The sequence below is a fragment of the Dermacentor andersoni genome, chromosome 6 (genome assembly GCF_023375885.2).
Source record: "Dermacentor andersoni chromosome 6, qqDerAnde1_hic_scaffold, whole genome shotgun sequence".
In the NCBI taxonomy this organism is placed as follows: domain Eukaryota; kingdom Metazoa; phylum Arthropoda; class Arachnida; order Ixodida; family Ixodidae; genus Dermacentor; species Dermacentor andersoni.
In genome coordinates this window covers 6,218,522-6,240,378 of record NC_092819.1, presented here as the reverse complement: position 1 = coordinate 6,240,378, position 21,857 = coordinate 6,218,522, and the positions used below count along the sequence as shown (strand labels likewise).

Here is a 21,857-nt window from a genome sequence, read left to right as displayed (position 1 = left end):
TATTCTATGACTGAAAAAGAATGCCTTGCCATCATTTGGGCTACAGCAAAATTCCGCCCTTACCTCTATAGCAGGCCAATCAAAGTCGTCAGTGACCATCACGCGTTGTGTTGGCTAGCCAACTTAAAGAACCCTTCCGGACGGTTGGCGCGGTGGAGCCTCAGACTGCAAGAATATGACGTCACCGTAATATACAAGTCCGGAAGAAAACACTCTGACGCCGACTGCTTATCACGCGCCCCCATCGTTCCCCCGCTGCAAGACGACGAGGACGACGACGTCTTCCTTGGAATAATAAGCGCGGAAGACTTCACTAAACAGCAGCGAGCAGACCCGGAGCTAAAAGGCCTCGTCGAGTACTTGGAAGGGAACAGCGACTTTGTCCCTAGGGCATTTAAGCGCGGGTTGTCTTTGTTCACGCTACAAAACAACCTGCTCGTGAAGAAGAACTTCTCACCAGTCCCCGCCGGCTACCTTCTTGTTGTACCGTCAGCGCGGCGTCCAGAAGTACTGCACGCCCTACACGACGATCCAAGCGCTGGGCACCTCGGATTCTCCTGGACGCTGTCGAGGATACAGGAAAGGTATTACTGGCCGCATCTGACCGCCGACGTCGCCCGTTACGTCAAGATATGCCGAGACTGTCAGCGACGCAAGACACCACCGACAAGGCCAGCAGGATTACTACAGCCGATCGAACCTCCTCGTCGACCATTCCAGCAGATTGGGATGGATTTGTTGGGGCCGTTTCCGACGTCAACATCTGGGAATAAGTGGATCGTCGTGGCGACGGACTACCTCACCCTCTTCGCTGAAACTAAAGCTCTACCAAAAGGCAGCGCAGCCGAAGTGGCGAAATTTTTTGTCGAGCACATCCTACTGCGACATGGTGCCCCAGAAGTCCTCACCACCGACAGAGGAACGGCTTTTACAGCAGAGCTCACGCAAGCCATTCTGCAATACAGCCAGACAAGTCACAGGAGGACAACTGCCTACCATCCGCAGACGAATGGTCTCATGGAGCGCCTGAACAAGACCTTCGCTGACATGCTAGCAATGTACGTCGACGTTGAGCACAAGACGTGGGATGCGGTCCTGCCGTACGTAACATTCGCTTACAACACGGCGGTGCAAGAAACAACACAGATTACACCATTTAAGCTGGTTTACGGCAGGAACCCGACGACGACGCTCGACGCCATGCTACCGCACGTCACTGACGAGGAAAATCTTGACGTCGCTACCTATCTCCAGCACGCCGAAGAAGCCCGACAGCTCGCCCGCCTACGGATCAAGTACCAGCAGAGGACCGACAGCCGACACTACAACCTCTGACGACGCTTCGTCGAGTACCAGCCCGGCGACCGTGTTTGGGTATGGACCCCGATACGCCAACGAGGACTCAGTGAGAAGCTACTGCGACGCTATTTCGTACACTACAAGGTCATCCGACGTATTGGCGCACTGGACTATGAGGTCGTGCCAGACAGCATTTCGCGTTCACAGCGGCGCCGCGCACGATCTGAAGTGGTCCACATGGTGCGCCTTAAACCCTTTTACGGATGCTGACGAATTTCCTTATACCGTTTTCTTTGCTACGAGTGCTTTTCTTTATTACTTTCGTTTGTTTGCAGCATCGGGTCGATGCTTTTTAAGAGGGGGGTATTGACACGTGTACTTATCTTTATCGGGCGACCACGTTTCGCCGCCTAACAAATATTATCGCACAGCGCGGGACGGGCCTGCATATATCCGAAGTTTCTGGAAAGTTATCGATGCTTCTATCCGCTGTCTGTTGTCGCCGAACCTTTTGTTATCTGATTTCATCACCTGACGCGAATGGTGTAGAACTTTGTGGAAGGCACGCGGATCCTAACGACTAGTCTGGAACGTTTGATGACTGCTGTATGAAAGCCGACGCGCTGGACCGGCTGATCAGATTTTCGACGATCGCCAACTGTGTTCGCCGCTATCATTGTGCTATAAGTGTAGCCTGTTTTTGTGGGCACAGGTTCACCCAATAAAAGTTTTGTCCTTCACAGTATTGCTACTGTGTTCTTCAACGTCACCACCACGTGACAATAGTTTAGTTGCACTAAATGACGATGTGTGTTGTGACACCAGGTACCTGAGCACATGAGAGCTGGACCCTCCTGCGTGTAGCTGTGCGCGGCTTAGCTGTGTCCAGGGAAAAGGGAACCCTGAAGGTTGAGCCAATGTCGGGTGTTTGGACCATTATGGCCCCTTGGCAGAGGCAGCATACCTCTTTGGCCTCCACATCACGTAGATGGCACCTCTGCAGGGATCCCCTCAGGAGAAATCGGCAGTCACCCTTTCCTGTCCTCATCTCCGTTCTATGTTTTTTTTGCGCTTCTCTTTCATTACTGTCCTGTCTTCTTTTATCTTATATTTACTTCCCATTTTTCTTGGTGGCAAGGGTTAACCTTGTGTGGCTAACCTGTCTTGGTTAAGTCATATTTGGTTATAGCAGCAGTGTATAGATGGTGTCAACAGGACTTCCCTTACTGGGGCTCCTGTCATGTCCCCGTGTTGGGCTCGGTTGCGGGTGGCTGGCATCGTGGCTGAAATTAAGTAAGGATTTATGGCATCAGCTTCATTCTTCAAACTGCCTGATCATCCTCTTTTCAAAAGAGGGTGCACCCAGGAAACATTAAACTTTTTGGTCACACATAAAGAAGTCTTTCCTTGCTATCATGTCGTATATGGTGAAAACTCTGCAAAGAAGACTGTCCAAACTGTTTCCCGATTTGTTGTTGCTAAGCACCTCACCGCCGCACTGAGTCCTGGCTACAGAGTCACAAAAATGGCTAGTGGGGACCCTTTGCATGAGGTTCAAGACAAGCTTCAGTATGGAAACGCTTCAAAGCTCATGACATTTGGTGATATTCCAGTCACAGTGACAGCACATAGATCAATGAATACATCCAGAGGAGTCACTTCGAGCAATGATCTCCTGAGCTTGAGTGAAGAGGAGCTCCTGGATGGCTGGAAGGAGCAGAACATTATCAAAGTGCAGCGAATAATCTTCAAGCGTGAAAACAAAGAAATTTCAACAAACCATCCGATACTCACTTTTTTAAGACGAGTGTACTGCCAGATTCTCTTGAAACCAGGTACACAAAGACACGAGTAATAGTACACATTCCCGACCAACATAGATGCTTTAAGTGCCAAAGATTTAGCCACGGCTCGCACAACTGCCGAGGCCGACTGACCTGTGCAAAATGCAGATCCAATTAACACATCTCTTGAACTGTAGTGGTACACGCCACAGTCGTAACTGCGACGGTGAAGATGAAGCTTACTCGCGATCATGTCCCACGTGGAAAAAAGAAAAGGAAATAATAGTTTTCAAGACAAAAGAGAACATTTCTTTCAAGGAAGCGCGGAAGCGTGTTTCATTCCTTTATAGCTCAGGGTAGGCTGATGCAGTGCATAAGGGGGCAGCGCTGCTTTGCCGTCCCTGAAGGAGGGCCCATTGACCTCTGGGTTGGTGATCTCCAAGACTTCATCTCTTAAGGCAAGGCCTGCCCCGGAAACACCTCGCTCGAGTGAAAGGAAGTCCAGCGGCTCCCAGGAGTCAGTGGACACCACTCACATTCAGCCAGTGCGCCCAGCACCTCAAGAGCGGTGCAAATCTCGTGACTGCTGCAAGAAACACGATACTCCAAATTATGGGACCTGGAAAGGCTCCGTAAGCCAACTTGACTCCTTTTGACAAGCAGCACAAAAGCACAAACAATATGGGTACACAAATATAACACTGGAATGTGAGAGGTCTTATCCACAACCTCGATAACATTAAAGAACTTTCACACAAATACAATCCAAAGGTGCTGTGTGTTCAGGAACCACACTTAAAACCAGCACACAGTAACTTCCTCAGGCAATATGCCATTTTCCAAAAAGATCGCGATGACGCACTCACCTCGTCGGGTGGCATCACAATCATAGTAGACAAAAATGTTGCTTGTCAGCAGTTACTTCTTCAAACTTCCCTTGAGGCAGTCGCAGTCCGAGCGGTGCTCTTTCAGCGGTGCTCTTTCTATAAGCTCCCTATATATCCCTCTGAATTATCAACTTTCCAGATCAGAGTTCCTAAGCTTTGTTGCTGAACTTCCTCAACCATACATTGTTGTTGGAGGTATAAATGTGCATAGCAGCCTGTGGGGCGACTCTCGTTGTGACGCAAGAGGGCATATAATTGAAAACTTTTTCTCCTCAGGTGTGTGCTTGGTAAATAAAAAGGAGCCCACATTCTACAGCATGGTACACAAAACATGCTCATCTACAGATTTAAGCATTGCATTAAGTACACTCATGTCTTATCTGGAGTGGAACGTCATCATAAACCCTTACGGGAGTGACCACTTCCCCATCGCTTTAGTGTTAACAAAAAGTGATGAGAACTCTCCCCGTATTTCTCAGTGAAAAATTGACTCTGCCGACTAGAAGCAATCAGAAGTCAGAAGGTTCTGCGAGAATCGGCAACTCAAGGCGAAGGGTACTAGCAGAGCAGTCAATAAGAGCAGAATGCGCGGATAGAAAATCGAGGCCGAGAATGAGGTCGTTGGGGCAATGAGCAATCACGGGGAAGAGGACAGGAGTGTGGCGGCCGGCGATGACAACACGTGCCGTACACATGCCGATGATAGGCACAGTGCCGCCATCTGCAACGCGGACGACGCGAGGAGCTTGTTCAGTCGTGGAGTGAGGAGCTTGTTCAGTCGTCGTCGGAAGGCAGCACTCATAATAGAAAGATGTGCACCTGTATCGATGAGTGCCCTGACAGGATAGCCATCAACGTAAACGTCAAGAAGGTTTTGGTTCGTGTGTAACGTGAGCAGAGGATTTGAGGGCAGGGTGGACAACGCAGCTTCACCTCCAGAAGCTGCAGTGCCCAGTTTTCCGGCTGGATCCAGGAGGCGATAGGCGACGGAGAGAAGCGACAGGGTTGGGTCGAACGAGACTGATGCCGTCGAGGTGAGGGCGAGCGGCTGTAGCGAAGGTTCGGGGCAGGAGCATCAGCGGCAATGATTTCATGACGGGTGGCATAGGGAACAGAACGTCCAAAGGGGCGGGAATGAGCGGCGGTGTATGTCCGAGGAGGTGGTGGCCATCGGTTGCGGCAGTGGCGAGCGACGTGGCCGATGCGACAGCAGTGAAAGCAGATCAGCCTGTCATCAGGGGTACGCCATTCGGCCGGGTTGCGGAGAGATGTGGCAGAAAAGAACTGCCGGGGACGAGGAGGGCTGCTAGAGAACTGGGGAACCGTGGGTGTAGATGATGAACACACGGAGTTGAGACCCATGTTCTCAAATTCCTGTCTGACGACGGCCTGAATCAGCGCAATCGTGGTTGCTGGTGGATCGGGAGACGTCGCGGAGAAAGCTGGCAAACAGGCAGCCTCGAGCTCGCGGCGAACAATACGAATTACGTCGTCACATGGGGTAGTCTGACGCGGTCGACCCTCACATGTCGACGTAGCAGCAGTGTTGGGTAGCCGCGTGATGTGATGTGTGATACGGCGGCGCTTAGCTTGTTTGAGGCGACGGCATTCTTTGATGAGGGCGTCGATAGTCGAGACATGGCCGAAAACAAGCAAATTGAAAGCATCGTCGGTGATGCCTTTTAGCACATGCGACACTTTATCTGCTTCAGACATAGTATCGTCAGCTTTGCGGCAGAGCGCCAAGACGTCGAGGATGTATGAACCGTACGGCTCTGTGGATGTCTGAACACGAGACGCAAGAGCCTTTCTCGTGGCAGCCTTGCGCCCAATGGGGTCGCCGAACAGTTCCCTGAGCTTTTCTTTGAAACTGTCCCAACTGTTTATCTCGTCATCATGCATTTGGTGCCACACGCGTGGGGTGCCGCCGAGATAAAAGATGACATTGGCGAGCATGATCGTTGGGTCCCAACTGTTATTAGCACTGGCATGTTCATAGAGCTTGATCCATTCGTCAACGTCCTCTCCCTCCAGGCCAGAGAACACACCAGGGTCGCGATGTTGGGCAACCGTGATGATTGGAGCAGTCGGACAAGCCGAAGCCGTTGCAAAGGTGGTCTCGTCATCGGGAGGCATGGTGACAAGCTCGATGTACCGACCACTCCGGAGTTCCGTGGTGAGGACGGGAATCGCCGACCTCCACCAGAATGTTACATGTGGAAAGACACAGATTAAAGAGGCTATATACAGGCTATTTACACTGGAGACAGATCGCCAGGCCGATACTCGTTCACGCCAAGGGCACAGACCCACTTTGTCGTCATCGTCCTTGCGGCGGCTCGTCCCTTGAGCATCGCTCGATGGTATCGTAATACTATATATATATATAATAAGGTCAAATACTTTTTTACAGACCTTGTATGTCATGGTGCTCTTTGGCCATCTGTTGTCCGTGTGCCAATAAAAGCGACATTTTATTATGAATGACAATGTGCAAGTCATGGCATATGTGTATCATCATCATCATCATCACCATCATCATCAGCTTATTTTATGTCCACTGCAGGACGAAGGCCTCGCCGCGCGATCTCCAATTACCCCTGTCCTGCGCCAGCCGATTCCAACTAGCACCCGCAAATTTCCTGATTTCGTGGCAGCACCTAGTCTTCTGTCGTCCTCTACTTTGCTTCCCTTCTCTTGGTACCCATTCTGTCACCCTAATGGTCCCACGGTTTCTTAATCTGCACATTACATGACCTGCCCAGTGCCATTTTTTCCTCTTAATGTCTATTAGAATATCGTCTCTACCCATTTGCTCTCTGATCGAAACTGCTCCCTTTCTGTCTCTTAAAGTTATTCCTAGCATTCTTCGTTCCATCGCTCTTTGTGCAGTCCTCAATTTGTTCTCAAGTTTCCTTGTCAGTCTCCAAGTCTCTGCCCCATATGTCAGCACCGGTAAAATGCATTGATTGTATACCTTCCTTTTCAATGATAACGGTAAGCCCTGTCAGGAGCTCACAATGTCTGCTGTATGCGATTCAACCCATTTTTTTTCTTCTGTGAATTTCCTTCTCATGGTCAGGGTTCCCTCTGATTAGTTGACCTAGGTAAATGTACTGCTTCACAGACTCTAGAGGCTGACTGGCGATCCTGAACTCTTGTTCCCTTGACAATCTATTCATCATTATCTTTGTCTTCTCCATATTAATCTTCAACCCCACTCTTACACTCTTTCTGTTAAGGTCCTCAATCATTTGTTGTAGCTCCTCTGCAGTGTTGCTGAATAGAACAATGTCATCGGCAAACCGAAGGTTGCTGAGGTATTTGCCGTTTATCCTTACTCCCAAACCTTCCCAGTTTAATAGCTTGTATATTTCTTCCAAGCACGCAGTGAATAGCATTGGAGAGATTGTGTCTCCTTGTCTGACTCCTTTCTTTATAGGTATCTTCCTACTTTTCCTGTGTAGAATTTAGGTGGCTGTGGAATCTCTGTAGATATTTTCCAAGATATTTACGTAAGTGGTCTGTACTCCTTGATTACGCAATGCCTCTATGACTGCTGGTATCTCTACTGAATCAAGTGCTTTTTCGTAATCTATGAAAGCCATATAAAGAGGCTTATTGTACCATTTTTTACGACTTCCTCAGTCTTTCTCACGTTATAATTTAGAATATCCCCGATTTTCGCCTTGTTGATCAGTTTTGACAGTTCCGTGAATTCTATCTTATCTCTTGAGTTGAACACTTTCATTCTTTGTCATTTCTTTATTAAGTCCTTTGTTATTTGGGAGAGCTTGCCTACTGGTTGCCTTGGTGCCTTGCCTCCCACTTCATTTGCTTCCTCTGAAGCCAGCCTCGCTACGGTTTCATTCGTTAGCTCTATGTCATCATCGTCATCTCTCTGTTCTAACGCTGCAAATTTGTTTGCAAGTACCAGCCATAACTCTAAGTTGGCCTGTTTCTCCTTGGCCAATTTTACTCCTTCTCTCTTCAAATTGAGGTGAATCCTAGCCCTCACTGACCTGTGATCACTGCACTGATACCCTACCTATCACTTCTACATCCTGCACTATGCTGGGATCGGCACAAAGTATGAAATCAATTTCATCCAATCCTCCAATTGCGAGTTTAGCACTTGTGTGTCATTCTGTGCAACTCATTTCTATCTGCTTTGAAATATTACCTAGTTACTGAAGTGTCTGTCTTAATTTATGATAATTATGTTTGCTGGCAGAAAGGAAGATTTCTATGCATGCTGTAACACTGCAAATGTTAGTGTATGTTTTGTGGGTAGAGGAAATTTGCACTCTTAGGGTGAAGCCAGCTGACACAAGAGAGGGGCGTCATGGGAGGTAGCTGGGCGAGGGCTTCATCTGGCAGTGGACATAGGTAGGCTGAAGATTATGATACTGGCATATTTTTCTTTTTTCTTTGTAAATTCATTTCATATTTGGAATTGATTTCTTTGGCACATTATAGCCTTACTTGCTATGGCACTATCAAAGTACACATTTCCGTATGATGTAAATGCAGTTGCCCTGTCTTGAGCCATGCTTATCAACCACGTGTTTTTGCTTGCAGTACTCTGCAGTTTTGTGTAAAAATATTTCAATAGATACTATGGGGATTGAGGTATGTCTCGGCATCTTTGCGCGGGCATCTACCTATTGTGTCGTCCTTACGCCTCTCCCCTTTCCACTCGCGGTGGTTGTTGGCGGTGGGGGTGCTCGCGTCGCCATCAGCGGCTGGCCGCTGCCAGCAGATTGAGCTTAGGAGAGATCCGTCCCAGACAGCACTGGGTACTTCACGCTTTCCTCTCATCCACCTTTGTCTCTAGGACTTGAGCTCTTGTACGGTGCCCAGCATTCTAGTGAACTCAGGTAGAGTGCACCCTTACGAGAGGAGCACTCAACCGACAGAGGCGCAACACTGCAATAGCAGCACAGCTGACAGGGAAGCATGTTATCCATCTAGACGCGTCCATACGGTGGGCAATGATGGCGATGCCCGCATCTTACAAGTCTACACGTAGCAGAGCGTATGTTGCCCTGTCTCCTGGTCTGCTATAGCGGCTGCCCATATGGACTGTGAAAATACTGGCCACACATAGCCACAAGGCAGGGAGGTGTCTGGAACAAGAAGTTGCACAGATGAGAGTAGCTACATGACAAAACAACAAAATTCTAAACCTTTTATGAAATAAACATTATTTTTATTGCAAGCTTAAAGCTCTCAGCATCGATTAAGTTTTGGGAACGTAATGCTCTGAATGAACAATGGCCAGCTCACATTGAAGTGCACGATTCTGTGAGGTGATTCCATTCAAGTGTCCTGCTGGGCAGAGAAAAACAAATGTTCATTTGGTTACACTTCACCGACATTATACACGAACACTGAAGTCCTCTGCTCAAATCAAATTCGTCGCATAAACCTTTGACTATACAGGTTTGGAAAGTTTGTGAAAGAGACACATTGTTTACCTGTAAAGGTACTAAATTTACAGACTTCTTGGCATTGTATGTCTCTTTCCAGTTATTCTAAGAGTGATTGTGAAAGGGTGATGTGAAAGCGTTTACTGACATGTTTATCCAGTGATACATAGCCATCATTACATCATGGTATTAAGAAAGATATCCTCCTGAACAAATATAAAAATTAAAATCTGGGGTTTTACATGCGGTGCCTTTGCACGTGCGGCGAGCGCATACCTTGTGTTGATCCTTTCCGGACACTAAGCTGAAGAGCAGTGCCTATTGTTTGAGCATGGTTGTACTGCACTGAGCCGTACTTGTTGGAGGCCCAAGCCGAAGGAGATTGCTCGGGCCCTTGCGAGTGGGCCCACTGGTTATCGCGAGAGCAAGCAGCATAACCGCAGGGACTTTTTCCAGCAGTGTGTCACGGGAAGCCTTAGCTGTCACAGCGACATGCTAGCGGCGCCTCTGTCTGTATTTTCACCCTTGGCCTGGGAGCCATTTGATTCTGGCCCGGGACCGGACGTTTGTGCAATTTTGGGTGCTGCCGGGGACAATAAATGGTTTCCACTAAATCAGGGCAATACTATGTTCTCTTGCGTGCGCAGCGATTATGTCCCCCCTTTTGCGGCCTGAGCGCACTTGCAGTGGCGCAGTAGAGCACGAGAGGCAACTGCTGACATGGGCCTGTGGCTCGCTAAGCTTAAACTTGCAATGGTCAGTACTCTTGTGAGACCCTAGAATCCCGCAGTACTAATGTAATGATGCTTCTATAGGTGGTAGAGTGTATATGAAAGATAGTGTCTTCGTCAGTCTGTAATAGCATAGAAAAAGATCTGAAATATTAATTTAAAAAAAGTTGGGGGGTTCAAGTTACTTTTTAGAGAAATATATGAAAGCATAGGTGATGTCCTGTTTGGTGTGTTTATATATTAGTTTGTTTTACTTTGTTGTTTATGGGGGAAGTCTGTCATGTCTACTCATTATGGTTCATTCCTAAGCACCAAACTTAGCAACCATCGATTGCATTTCATGCCAGCTACTCAAGTGCCACACGAGTCATACCTGGTGCACACAGAAGCAGCTTGTGAAGTAGCAGATGCAATATTTTGTTTACTCTGCTGCGTACCCACGAAGGCTTTGGGTCTGTTCTTTTTGGCTGCCGCGTATCTGTGTTTGTATGTTTCACTGTTTTCAGCTCTTCTGAATGCACAGCACATCACTCAGATGTTCTGGGAGCTCGGTACCTTTGTGCCACCTCGGCATTGTGATGGCCTCTATCAGCTTCATCTACTTTCATGGGCTGAAGCATCTTCACTGCTTTTATTTCTTGTCATTCCCTCTACACACAACCGTAATGTTAAGCCTATATACTCTGGCTCCATTACAATCCCATCCTTCTTTCTTATAACTCACTGAAACTGTGTTGTACACCTGCTAAGATGCAGCCCCTTGCTCTTCCGCCATTTCATTTTCTACGCTCTGATGCATTGCCTTGTGGCACTTCCAAATGCGTGCCAGAGTGAGAGGCTCTTGCTGACCATTCTTGGTGATTGTAACTGCCTGGCTGGTTTCCAGTGCACCTTCTCCTTCCCCATACCCAGTTCCTCCTCACTCTCTTTTCCAGTGCACTTTCTGTCCCCATTCCTCCTTTCTGCCAGTCTGGTGTCACCGCCTTTTCGCTCTCCTGAAGGTGGCGGAGTGATTTTTGGTACAGATACAGTATAGCCTGATATCTTGCTCCCTTTCTGCACAATGCTTTTGCATTTAAACATTCAGCATTTCCTCTGGGGTTTCAATCTGGGTCTTCTCGACATGAAAGTTAGCACCTTAGCCACTGAACCCTGCACTGACACTGGCACCATTTTAGGCTATAGGGGCAGCAATACTAAATATCCCTACCCTTACTAAATAATGCAGTCAGTTACATTTCTTTACAGAATTTGTTGAGGAAGAAAGACTTATGCATTGTATTGCTACCAAGGAAGAAGCAGATAAGTGTACTGCAGCATAAAAAATCAAGCGAGAAGCCATGACACATCATTGTAATGCATGCTGATAGGCTACCTTTTGCCTGAGCAGAGGCAGCTTGTATTTTTCTTATTGTTGATTTACACACAGTGTGGACGATCTACATATAGTGTTTACATCATGGAAGGCAAAATATGGGCAAGCCCTTGCCTTGCTTTTATCCTAAGGAGCCCCGATTCTCACTTTTGCCTCTTTTATTGGTATATTATTTTATTCCTTCATGAGACCTGACTGTCCTTGTGCACACCGAGGCATTCTGTTGCATTTTTTCTGACCAATATTTTTGCTGTTATCGCTTTGACTTGGGTTTTGTTGTTAGCATTTCTTTCTTTATTACAGTGAGACAGCTGCTGCACTAAATTGTGCTCTGAAGACATGCTCATATGTTTCTTTACACAACTGCACTGAGCATTTGGGGAAATGTACTGGTGAAGTGTGACGCTAAGCATGAGAATAGTTTACACTAACTGCACAATGAATAATTTATAGGTTTATTTGATAAAATTAGACAGCAGTACCTGAGAAGTAACAAAGTGTTTACTTTTTCATTTTGTTTTCTTTGTTCCTTACAAGAAAGGATGTGACATTGCCCTTCTGGGAGAATACACATCAACGAACGTATTCAGTACAATGTACATTTATAAAGCATCAAGGTGCTTCTTCCATGCTGCAAGTAGTCATTAGTCGGTGCACAATGCTTTCTTGTTTATGAAAAGGTCTCATTCACATGGTATTTCTGCCATGGCTCACCATCAGCAGGATGGGCTGACAGACATAGTTTGTCATGCTTAATAAATGATATAATACCAAGCATCATGCCATGACAGTAGGCAATTATCCACCATTCAATGAAAGCATCTTATCACATTCAAGTCATCTTTAGACTAAAAGGTTCTGTTGATAAATGTTCAGCTCAAGTGAGTGTTCGACATGCACGCAGTTTTGTTTAAGCGGACATTGAAGGAAAGTTTGTAAGAATGCAAACTGACAACAGCTGTTATCACTGACCATGCTCTTCAACTCTGTACTCATTGGCTACATAAGTGTCCATGGTGCTCAAAATGAAAATCAGGAGATGGATGCTGTGTGCTCTTGCACATACACTTCAACAAGTGTGTGCTAATGCCACTTTCCTGCACCATGTATTTGTGTTGTTTTTGACTGGTGTTTACAGTTTTCTCTCTCTCCTATAATTCTCTTCCTACATCTCAACTGTAACATTTCAATTGGAATGCAATACATGGTAGTCTGTGGGCACACTGCAAGTACTGTGCCTCTGCACAGCTGACAAAACGTGTGAACATATCGGTGGACTCCATTGCACTTGTGCCTCCTCAGCCAAAAAAACAGCTGCCACTGTTTAATAATTAAAATAAATCAGGCTTATTTCACATGAAAATAAAACAAATAGTGTGCTTTCAGTAGCCGGTGAACACTTTGTTTATGTGGGCCTTCACAGTGCATGCCACATGCTGCTTTCCTTTGTCAAAAAGGCCAGTTTCGCCTGAAAGGTGAAGCATTGATTGCGATACCAAATTATTGTACAGCTATACGAAATAAGATTAGTTGTTTTATTAGTGGCATAAACTGCTGTAAACATTCACTTACTAACTGAATTAACAAGCATATTGTCAGGCATGCACAGACAAACACGAACACATCTCTCTCGATGACCCCACACACTCACTGTCAGAATGCTGGTGTGATCAAGAGGAGCAACAGTGGCAACCTAATTCTCCCTCGTACTGCCTGTCACTTAAATGCAAACTAGGTGCATGAAAATAGAGCAATGCATGGGCCTGGGCCGACCCAAAAGCCTGGGCCGGGCTGTTCGAAGCATTTTTCGCCAGCTCCTGCCCGGGCCCATGGCTTGAAGCCTGGGCCTGGGCTCAGGCATGAGGCTGTGGGCCTGGGCCGGACTTGGCACCGTTAATTAAAGGGCCCAAGCCGGGCCTTCGAACACACGCAAAGATTATGCATAGCATGGTCCAAGGCATTCTGTGCCAAGCTGAAGTAATACACTTGTGTGGTTGTATGATTACCAATTTAGATAATTTTATATTATTTTAACGCTAATGCAAGGGGTGTCTCTTTCTACTTGTGCATTTATTTTAGGCTGTATTCTCATGAATTCGGAACACTATATATATATTTGCATGCTCAATGACAAATAGGACCAAATCAAGCTATGCACACCAGCGTAAAAACAACAGCTCAGGCAATAGGCCAGATCACTGATGTTCCCATGAGACAAACAAAGATTTGGGTCTTTTGTTGCTTATACAGTGTAGCTGATTAGACCCCGAGAGGGTGGAGCTGACACATACGATGTAATCTGTAAGTAGTGAATGCAATTTTAGTGCAACTGGGTACATACTCCATGAGAGTCGGGAGAGCCTGCACAACCTGCTTATTTTGCAGATGAACATGTTTATTTTTACCTGTTGCTGGTTTTTGCACAGTCCTATTTTTGTTGCACCGTTTTCAGGTGCAGAATGTTGTGTCACTGCATGTTATTTTAAGCATTGTTTCTATCTTTATTTCATAAAGACGGGAGGAACGTTTTATCTGGAATAGCCTGAAGCATGGTGTGTGACAGCTTGATTATGTAATTTATATTGATTGTTGTGATTACATTATTGTGTCGAAGTCAGAATATGAACAATGTACATTTCATCTGCTTTTGCTTGCGGTTCACCATATGTAACCTTACTTGCTGAAACAAATTATTAATCAAAAGCCTCTTTTTAGAATTTGTGCAATCATTGTTGTTTCTAACGTGAAGTGAAAAGAGCAATAAAGAGAATGCCCCGAGTTTGCTACTACTGCTTTTTCGTGTTAGTTGTACACTTTGTATTAAAAAAACGTTTTGCTATGTTTTATTGTCGCTGTACCTTTATTGTAATGACTTTTCACATATCGCATAAGCAACATTTAATTTATATTCTGGCTTATTACATGCAGAAACTATGATACGATTATGAGGCACACCATAGTAGGGAGCAAATGAATTTCGACCGCCTAGAGTTCTTTAACGTGCACCTAAATCTAAGTACACGGATGTTTTTACATTTCTCCCCCATCGAAATGCAGCTGCCATGCCCGGAATTGAACTAACGTCCTAGAGCTTAGCAGTGCAACAGCTTAACCACTAAGCTACCACTGTGGGTAAAGCAGCATTTCAATGCATGTACACACCTGATTTTCCGTTTGATTGCCCGCTACAAAGGGCAAGGCACCACTAATCATCATCATTAACAACAAATTTTTGTCTAGCCTGCCCGAACCGGGCCTGGTCATGCACACGTGGGTCCTTTCTAAGCTTAGTAATAAATGCCTGGGCCCAGGCTAGGCTCGGGCTTCATAAAGCAGGACCGGCAAAGCCAGGCCCAGGCCTGGGCCAAAAAATGAGGCTCGTGCAGTGAGAATGTGAGTACGTGAGAACACAGCACACATAAAGCGATCAGCTACCTCGGGTCAGCTAGCCTTTGAAGCTGGTGCCGATTGCCTCCAAGGTAGGCTGCGCGCGGCCGCGCTCAGCCACACTGCGACCAGAGAGTAGAAGAGAAAATATGCACTAACCTGCTTATTGCGCGCGCACACGTCTCCCAGCTCTCCCCCCCCCCCCCCCCCCTTGCGCCCGTGAGAAGATGGTGTGCAGTTGCCTGCTTTCCTCTGTTGTGAGCGGGAGAAGACAGTGCCACATCAAGCCACCATCCTTCTCGACTCACTTTTGCAAGCTTTGGCTCACACCTACAGCATACGGTGCGTGGCCGCGATGTTAGCGCACGTGGACTTTATACTTAATATCATAGCGATGCCAACAGCAGAAATCCGCCTGGAGTGTCCATATAATTGCTATCACAATAATAGTAATTTATCATGCATTGAAGCCTTTGCAGTTGTACTGTGATGGCAGAACCACACTCGTGCTTCACAAGTGAGCTTCTATTTGCAGCTTCTTTCAGGATGGGCTCAAGACAATTGGTCACTTCAACAACTACATTATAGAACTGTCAAGCAAGCTGCAAAAGCTCAGGCAGAAGCAGGATGAGGAGCGGAAGAAACTCGTCGAGCTTCGAAACACACTAAGGAGTTCACCCTCCCTGGATATCAAAGATGTAAGGATGGCTGTCAGATATTTTGTTTAGTTACTTCAAGCATAATGTCATTGATAGACACAGATTTCAGGAAAGGGGAAAATGCATGTAAAAACCAAAGGAATGGGCCGGTAACTTGTGTATAAAAAAGATAATGCCGAGAAAAATGCAATCTAAAGAAATAGACACGGAGCAAACATTATTGTACTACATCAAATAAATAAAACAATATACTTGTCCATTTTCTGGAGAAAGTAGAATTTTTTTTTTATATCTGGAAGATAAGTTCAGATAAGTTCAGTTTTCAGTAATATGTGTTGCTGGGATAGTCGGTTCATACTGAACAATTTCAGACCATTAGATTTATGGCTACTTAGCACAATATGGAAACAGAAAGGGAAGGGAACATGTTGAGTGACTGTTGTTCATAAGGTCATAATTGCTAAAAAATTGTTCATAAGGTCATGTACACGCTAAAATGTCAGTAGTGGCAGCAAACAAGGATTTATTGATGCTGTTTATCTCAGATTTCATCCTCACGTAGATGCATGCACAAGAGTACAGATCCAATTCCTTTATTTCTGGTATCATGTTCTTAACTTATCTGCGGAGCAGCTATCGATAAATAAACTGGGCATTCATTCATTCCATTTGTGGAAAAGAACGTTTGACCTAATTCCCAGCATTCTAAGATGTAACAATGTCCTTATGCCAAGTTTGTGTTCACGCTGATTGCTTAGTTAACGATAGTAGCAATAGTAGCTTTGCAGCACTACCTGTTACATAGCAGAGATTTCAGAATGATTCCATAGTGAAATATAACTAGCAGTCATGATCATACTTATGTCATTGGCCTCCTTATGTGTCTATCTGGAAGCTATTGCAGCAAAGATGAATTGTGCATATGTGTTTGTTCTAACATTCTGTGCCTTAAGTCTTTCATATAACGTTCTAATGGTGCAGGTATTAATGCTCAGTTTGCTGTGACTTGCAGAGATTTCTTGCTGGCGCTGATCTTTAGCAATTTGTTGCTGAAATTGCATGTTCTTGTCTTGTTATGCTCTGGAACAGGTTAGCTCCATTGGCTACAGCTTACATCAGCCACAGGGGAACCAACATTATGGCTACACGAAGATTGGCTACTTGCTTAAGAAGTCTGATGGTAAAATGCGCCGTGTCTGGCAGAAAAGGAAGTGTGAAGTGAAGGACGGTTATTTGTACATATCTCACTCTGATGTAAGTAACTCTTTCTTGGTTTATTGCTTGTAATTATTTTATGTCTCTTATTTTACAAACAAGTTCACAGCGTTTAAAGCAGACTTGTACATGTTACAGAAAAAATGTAACTAAATACATTTATGTCTTTAAAAAGTGTAATTGAGCAAAACAAACCAAATGTGCCAAGCAAACCTACAAAGCGGTCGCTGGTCCACAAATCATGTCTTTCAGTGCAGCGGACTGAGTTCATGAAGTGACTTACTAACAATTCATTTGGCTTCGCTTGTGCGGTTTGCGAACATGTGTGGTTTATAGCGGATTTGCACAGTGCTCTGACGCGTGCAATGCAGCGTCTCCAGGGGATGTTTCTTGGTCGTGAGTTGCTCGACAACTTTCGCTTGTGTGGCAATTGTCGAGGATCCCTGTGCAGTGGTAGGGTGCCGCTGATGGCTACTTGCAACTTAATTCTTCACGTACAGTAAGACACATTTGACTTTCGTGTTCTACTGATTCCTATGAAAGAGGGATCAACCATATTTTCTCTTCTCTCTCAGCCAGTGGCTATATAAGTGATGAAAGAAGACATTTCAAAGGCAATGAAAACTCTCTTTAAAGGCCAACTGCATTGAAATTTTCTACCTTGCAGAAAGCCGTTTCAGATAATTTAGACATGCAGGAGCGTCTATGCAAAATCTTACGCTTGAAATACAGGTCAGTCCCTCACAAAGAGCTCGCAAAAATTGATGTTTTTCATACTGAAACTGAAAAGAAAAAAAAGAAAACGCCGCCATTATCGCCAGACGGAAGTGATGTACAGTGAAGGATGTGAAGATCGAGCACCCGTGCTGTCTGCTTTCCTGGCTTTTATTTCGCTCCGGTATATCAGTGAACAGGTCCGGCATGTCTGCTGTTGGCTGTTTCGTGTGCTGTGACAATGCTGTTGCGCGCTGGCAATGTTCTTTTAATGCGAAATATTCTCGGTGTCCATCCGGTTTTCTCTATCCGGTTGTCTACATTCAACGGCAGGGCCTTGATGCGTTCTGCCTCCGCTCGAAGAACACATTGGGGTGGCCAAGCTAAAGGTGCATTATAGTCCGGTTTAACGTGGACGCGATCCACGCATGGCGCAGTTATACTACATCGACAAAAATTGGACACTCCACAGTCTAGTGTGGCTGGCATGGGAATAGAACATGCCCTATCGCATGCTGTAGCAGCTGGAACAGGGTGCATCGCACACTAGCTTGGCTGACCAGCAGCATGCTGAACATTTCGGTTCACTAAAGCGAGCATGTTGTATTTGTGCGTTTGACAAACAATTAAGCACTCGCTCACTCTGTACTTGTCCAATATCGCTGTGGCAACAACTGATCGCTGCACTGCTGTGTGTAATGTTTAAAGCCTGGGTAAAATTTTAGTGATCTTAGTGTCTCCGGCATGACATATCAGACTTCACCGGCCGCTGCCTGGCACGCTGGAGGCACCAGACTTGTCGACTGATCAGACCGATCAGACAGCTGCTGTCATCTGTAGTAAAGGATGGTAAGTAGCTGAGGCTTGGCATGGCCAAGCTTGAGGGGCTCACTGCTAAGTGTGTAAACTCACTGCCAGACAGGCCGGACTGCGGCTATGATAAAGCTTTGCCTGTTTCGCTCTGGCAGCATTGCATTCCTGCATGGCTTGCCGCTCCATTTACACCATGGCTGCTGTGTTGCGTTCTCCTTCGTGACAAATGCAGCATGTGGTTCCTGCTCATTTCTGGCACTGTGTCAGAATGGATTTCGTTCGTCTTCTCGGGCACATCTGATGTGAAGTGCTCGAAATATCATGAGGATGATGCTCTGCCGGAAATGTTCGCTCGAGAATATCGCCCTTGAACACAATTTACCTTTGAACGTTACCTTTGGTTTCTGTGCGCTATCGCGGCTTATAGTACTTATAGTCACCTCGAGAAAGCGTTTGCCAAGCAGATCTTGATACTGTGCTGTTGAAATGTAGCTTGTGCAGCTTCGTCCACTGCAGTTTACGTGCTCTGTGCACATTGGCTGATCCGCGTGGCACTTGCCTGCTACACTGCGGTGCATGTTCGCGCATGAAAGCTGGGACAGGAAAGATGTGTTCGGCCTTCCTCTACTCAGCGTTGTGTATTGCACAGCCACTTCCCGTGCTCGAGTACGTATTCGAGCACCCTACTGCCATACAACACATCGGCATTCTTGCAACAGCTCAAAGAGCGAGTGGAACAGACAGAACCCATGGCGAGAGAGACGCCCGTCAACTCGCAAATGATGAGCGAGCAATGCACCTGGCTGCCTAGGCACAACATGGTGCAACTGAGAGATCAACAGTTGCCTACTGTTCTTGAATATTCGGCATATCTGCATGGCTACCGCTTTGTTGCCAACTGCATGCGTCATATGCATAGGCACTATTTAATAGCTGCTAATAACAAAATTAGGCAATTAACAGTCCTGTGGCTTTGCCAAGATTAATTTGAGAGTACATGCTAGGCGTTTATAGTCAGTTTAGCCCAAGTGAAGTTTTGTTGCAGTTGGCCTTCAATGAGAACAAGCTTCGAGTTAGGGAGAACCACGGAATGACTGTGTTTGGCTGGTTCTTGAGCTTGCCTTCAATCCTAGCCTCACACGGACCGAACCCCCACAACTTGTCTGGAGATACTGCAAAGGGCACTTTACTTACTTGAAAAACCCAACCCAAATAACCAGCGAATGTGAGCATGCCCTTATGTCGAGCGCCATCCCACATTATCTGACTGCAATGGATGTTTTCGCATGTTGGGTGGGGTCCAATACATGACTGACTGCAAAGGGTTAATAACATGTAATTCATTATGTACAAGTCTGGTTTAAATGTGGAATGTTGAATTGAATTGAATTGAATTTTATTCCGCAACAAGAAAAAGTTACGAGGAGGGCAGGTAAAAGCTGTAAAAACAGCTTGAGGAGCCCTGACCCTCTATCACACGGGGAAGCATAAAAGTGTGCAGCTAAGGGAGTACAACCTACTAAGAGGAAAACACTTGCAGGAGTTATAAAATGTCACTTGAAAAGGGGATTATACAGTAGTCAAAGAAATAGAATATCATTGTATCACATCATTATACAAACATTAAACGCAGTTGTTTTGGTGATGTACTAGATATCTCAATCTTATTTTCTTTTATTATGTGGTTTAGAAGTGTAGGCAATTGAAATTTTAACATTTTATTTCCGTAATTGTTCCTACATTTAGCGACGTACCACACTTCAGGATGGCGCACATTATAGGCAAGGAAGTTTTTCTCTAGCCTTGCTAGGTTTGTCATGGCATCATTATTTTTCAGCAAACCGAGTTTATATAAACGGCATAGCTTGTAATCATACATTGATGGAACCTGAATGATGTGGTGCTTCTTAAACAATTCGGCACTGTGGTAGCGATATGGGACTTTACAGGCTAGGCGTAGAACACTTTTTTGCAAGACGGAAAGCTTGCTAATGTTGAAGCTGTTGTTGTTGACCATACAAGAAACGCGTAATTCAATAGGGAAGAAAATAAAGTTATATATGAGTATGCTAACAGAGGTAGGAAAATAGTAGCAGTGATGGCGCATAATGCCGGTTGTCCTAGATAGTTTATTAATAATGTAGTTCATGTGATCATCCCATGTCATGTTTTGTGAAAAATATATGCCCAGTGATTTGAAGCTTTTTACAACTTCAATTTTAGAGTTATTTAATGAAATGTTGGGACATACGTGTGGCGGGGGTGAAATAAAACAGCCTTCGTTTTATTAATGTTTAGTTTTAAAGAATTCATTTGAGCCCATGCATTAATTTCAGACAGTGCGCTATTCACTTGACATTCCAAATCGGCACACAATTTACCTGAAAAGAATAAACTCGTATCGTCAGCATAGATTATATAAAAGTTGATATAAAGGTTGCAATATTTCTGTCAGGTTCCCTTTAATAGGAAGTGTATGCAAAAGAACTACAGTCGAATCCAGATATATTGAATCTGAAGGGGATCACAAAGAAGTTTGATACATAGGTAATTCTATGTATAAAATAAAAATATTGGAAAAAAATTTTTAAGGGGATTTTACAGCTGGCTGTTCTACATGATCATATGTGTTATATGTGGGTTTCATATATCTGGGTTCGACTCTATTTGACCTTAGCCAACGAAAGCATGTATATGCTTAACTGCGTCAGCAGCAACTGCCACATTCAGAAACCTGTGCAGATGTGAAATGTGTTTTTAATTTACTGGATGTCATTCGTGCGTCAAGTATGTTTAGTTTTCATTGTACCTGTACACCTTTTTCTTATAACCGCATTATTTGCAGTATAGCAAGTCCAAAAACAAAACACCATGCATTCACTTTCAACCGTATTTGCAGGAAACAAAACCTCCTACAAAGCTCAACCTTCTTACGTGCCAAGTGAAGGTAGGTTCACAAAGCTTTGTGTGCTCAAATAGTTTTTTTTTTTTTTTTTTTATATACTGTACAACTCACCATCTTTCACAGAGCCTACAAGAAGAAAAGCGTTCCTTTGACTTAATTTCCTGTGAGTAGTCATCAAATGGTCCCGTACTAGATGATAAGAGGCCTGACGAATGCTCCATGTGATTCCTCTGTGCAGATAACCGAACATACCACTTTCAAGCTGACGATGACTCAGAAATGGAAGCGTAAGTGTAACTGCTTAGTACTTACTGTCTAGGCACTTTGCATTGATGCCATTCAAATTGTCTGCAGACAGATTCACAATCGACTTCAGTGTTGCCACTGTGACGAGCTCTGGAGTGGAGCAAGTGCTACATTAAATAAGCGTCCAACGAGTTTTGTGATTGACTCTAGCTGCATGCCATAAAAGCGGCCATTAAATGATTTGGACAGATTGAATGAATTGCATGACCGCATGTTTCTTTTCCTTACATCTGAAGTTTTATTTCACGTGGAAATTAAATAAAATGAAGTGGTAACCTCATAATTTTCTCCTGCCCTTTACTTTGAAAGTTCATTTTAAAAGATACACTGACCTTCACCATACCAGTACT

The 21,857-nt window shown here is 45.1% G+C and overlaps 1 protein-coding gene across 1 annotated transcript in view; it reads left to right on the top strand.

The window, feature by feature from the left end:
- Positions 1-21,857, top strand: part of Asap (ArfGAP domain of ASAP) — a 156,387-nt gene that overhangs the window by 25,000 nt on the left and 109,530 nt on the right. Inside the window, exons 10-14 of the mRNA XM_050170315.2 lie at positions 15,431-15,593; positions 16,644-16,808; positions 21,196-21,243; positions 21,325-21,364; positions 21,440-21,488. Of these exons, the coding sequence (XP_050026272.1) occupies positions 15,431-15,593; positions 16,644-16,808; positions 21,196-21,243; positions 21,325-21,364; positions 21,440-21,488 (465 nt within the window). The remainder of the gene's footprint in view (positions 1-15,430; positions 15,594-16,643; positions 16,809-21,195; positions 21,244-21,324; positions 21,365-21,439; positions 21,489-21,857) is intronic.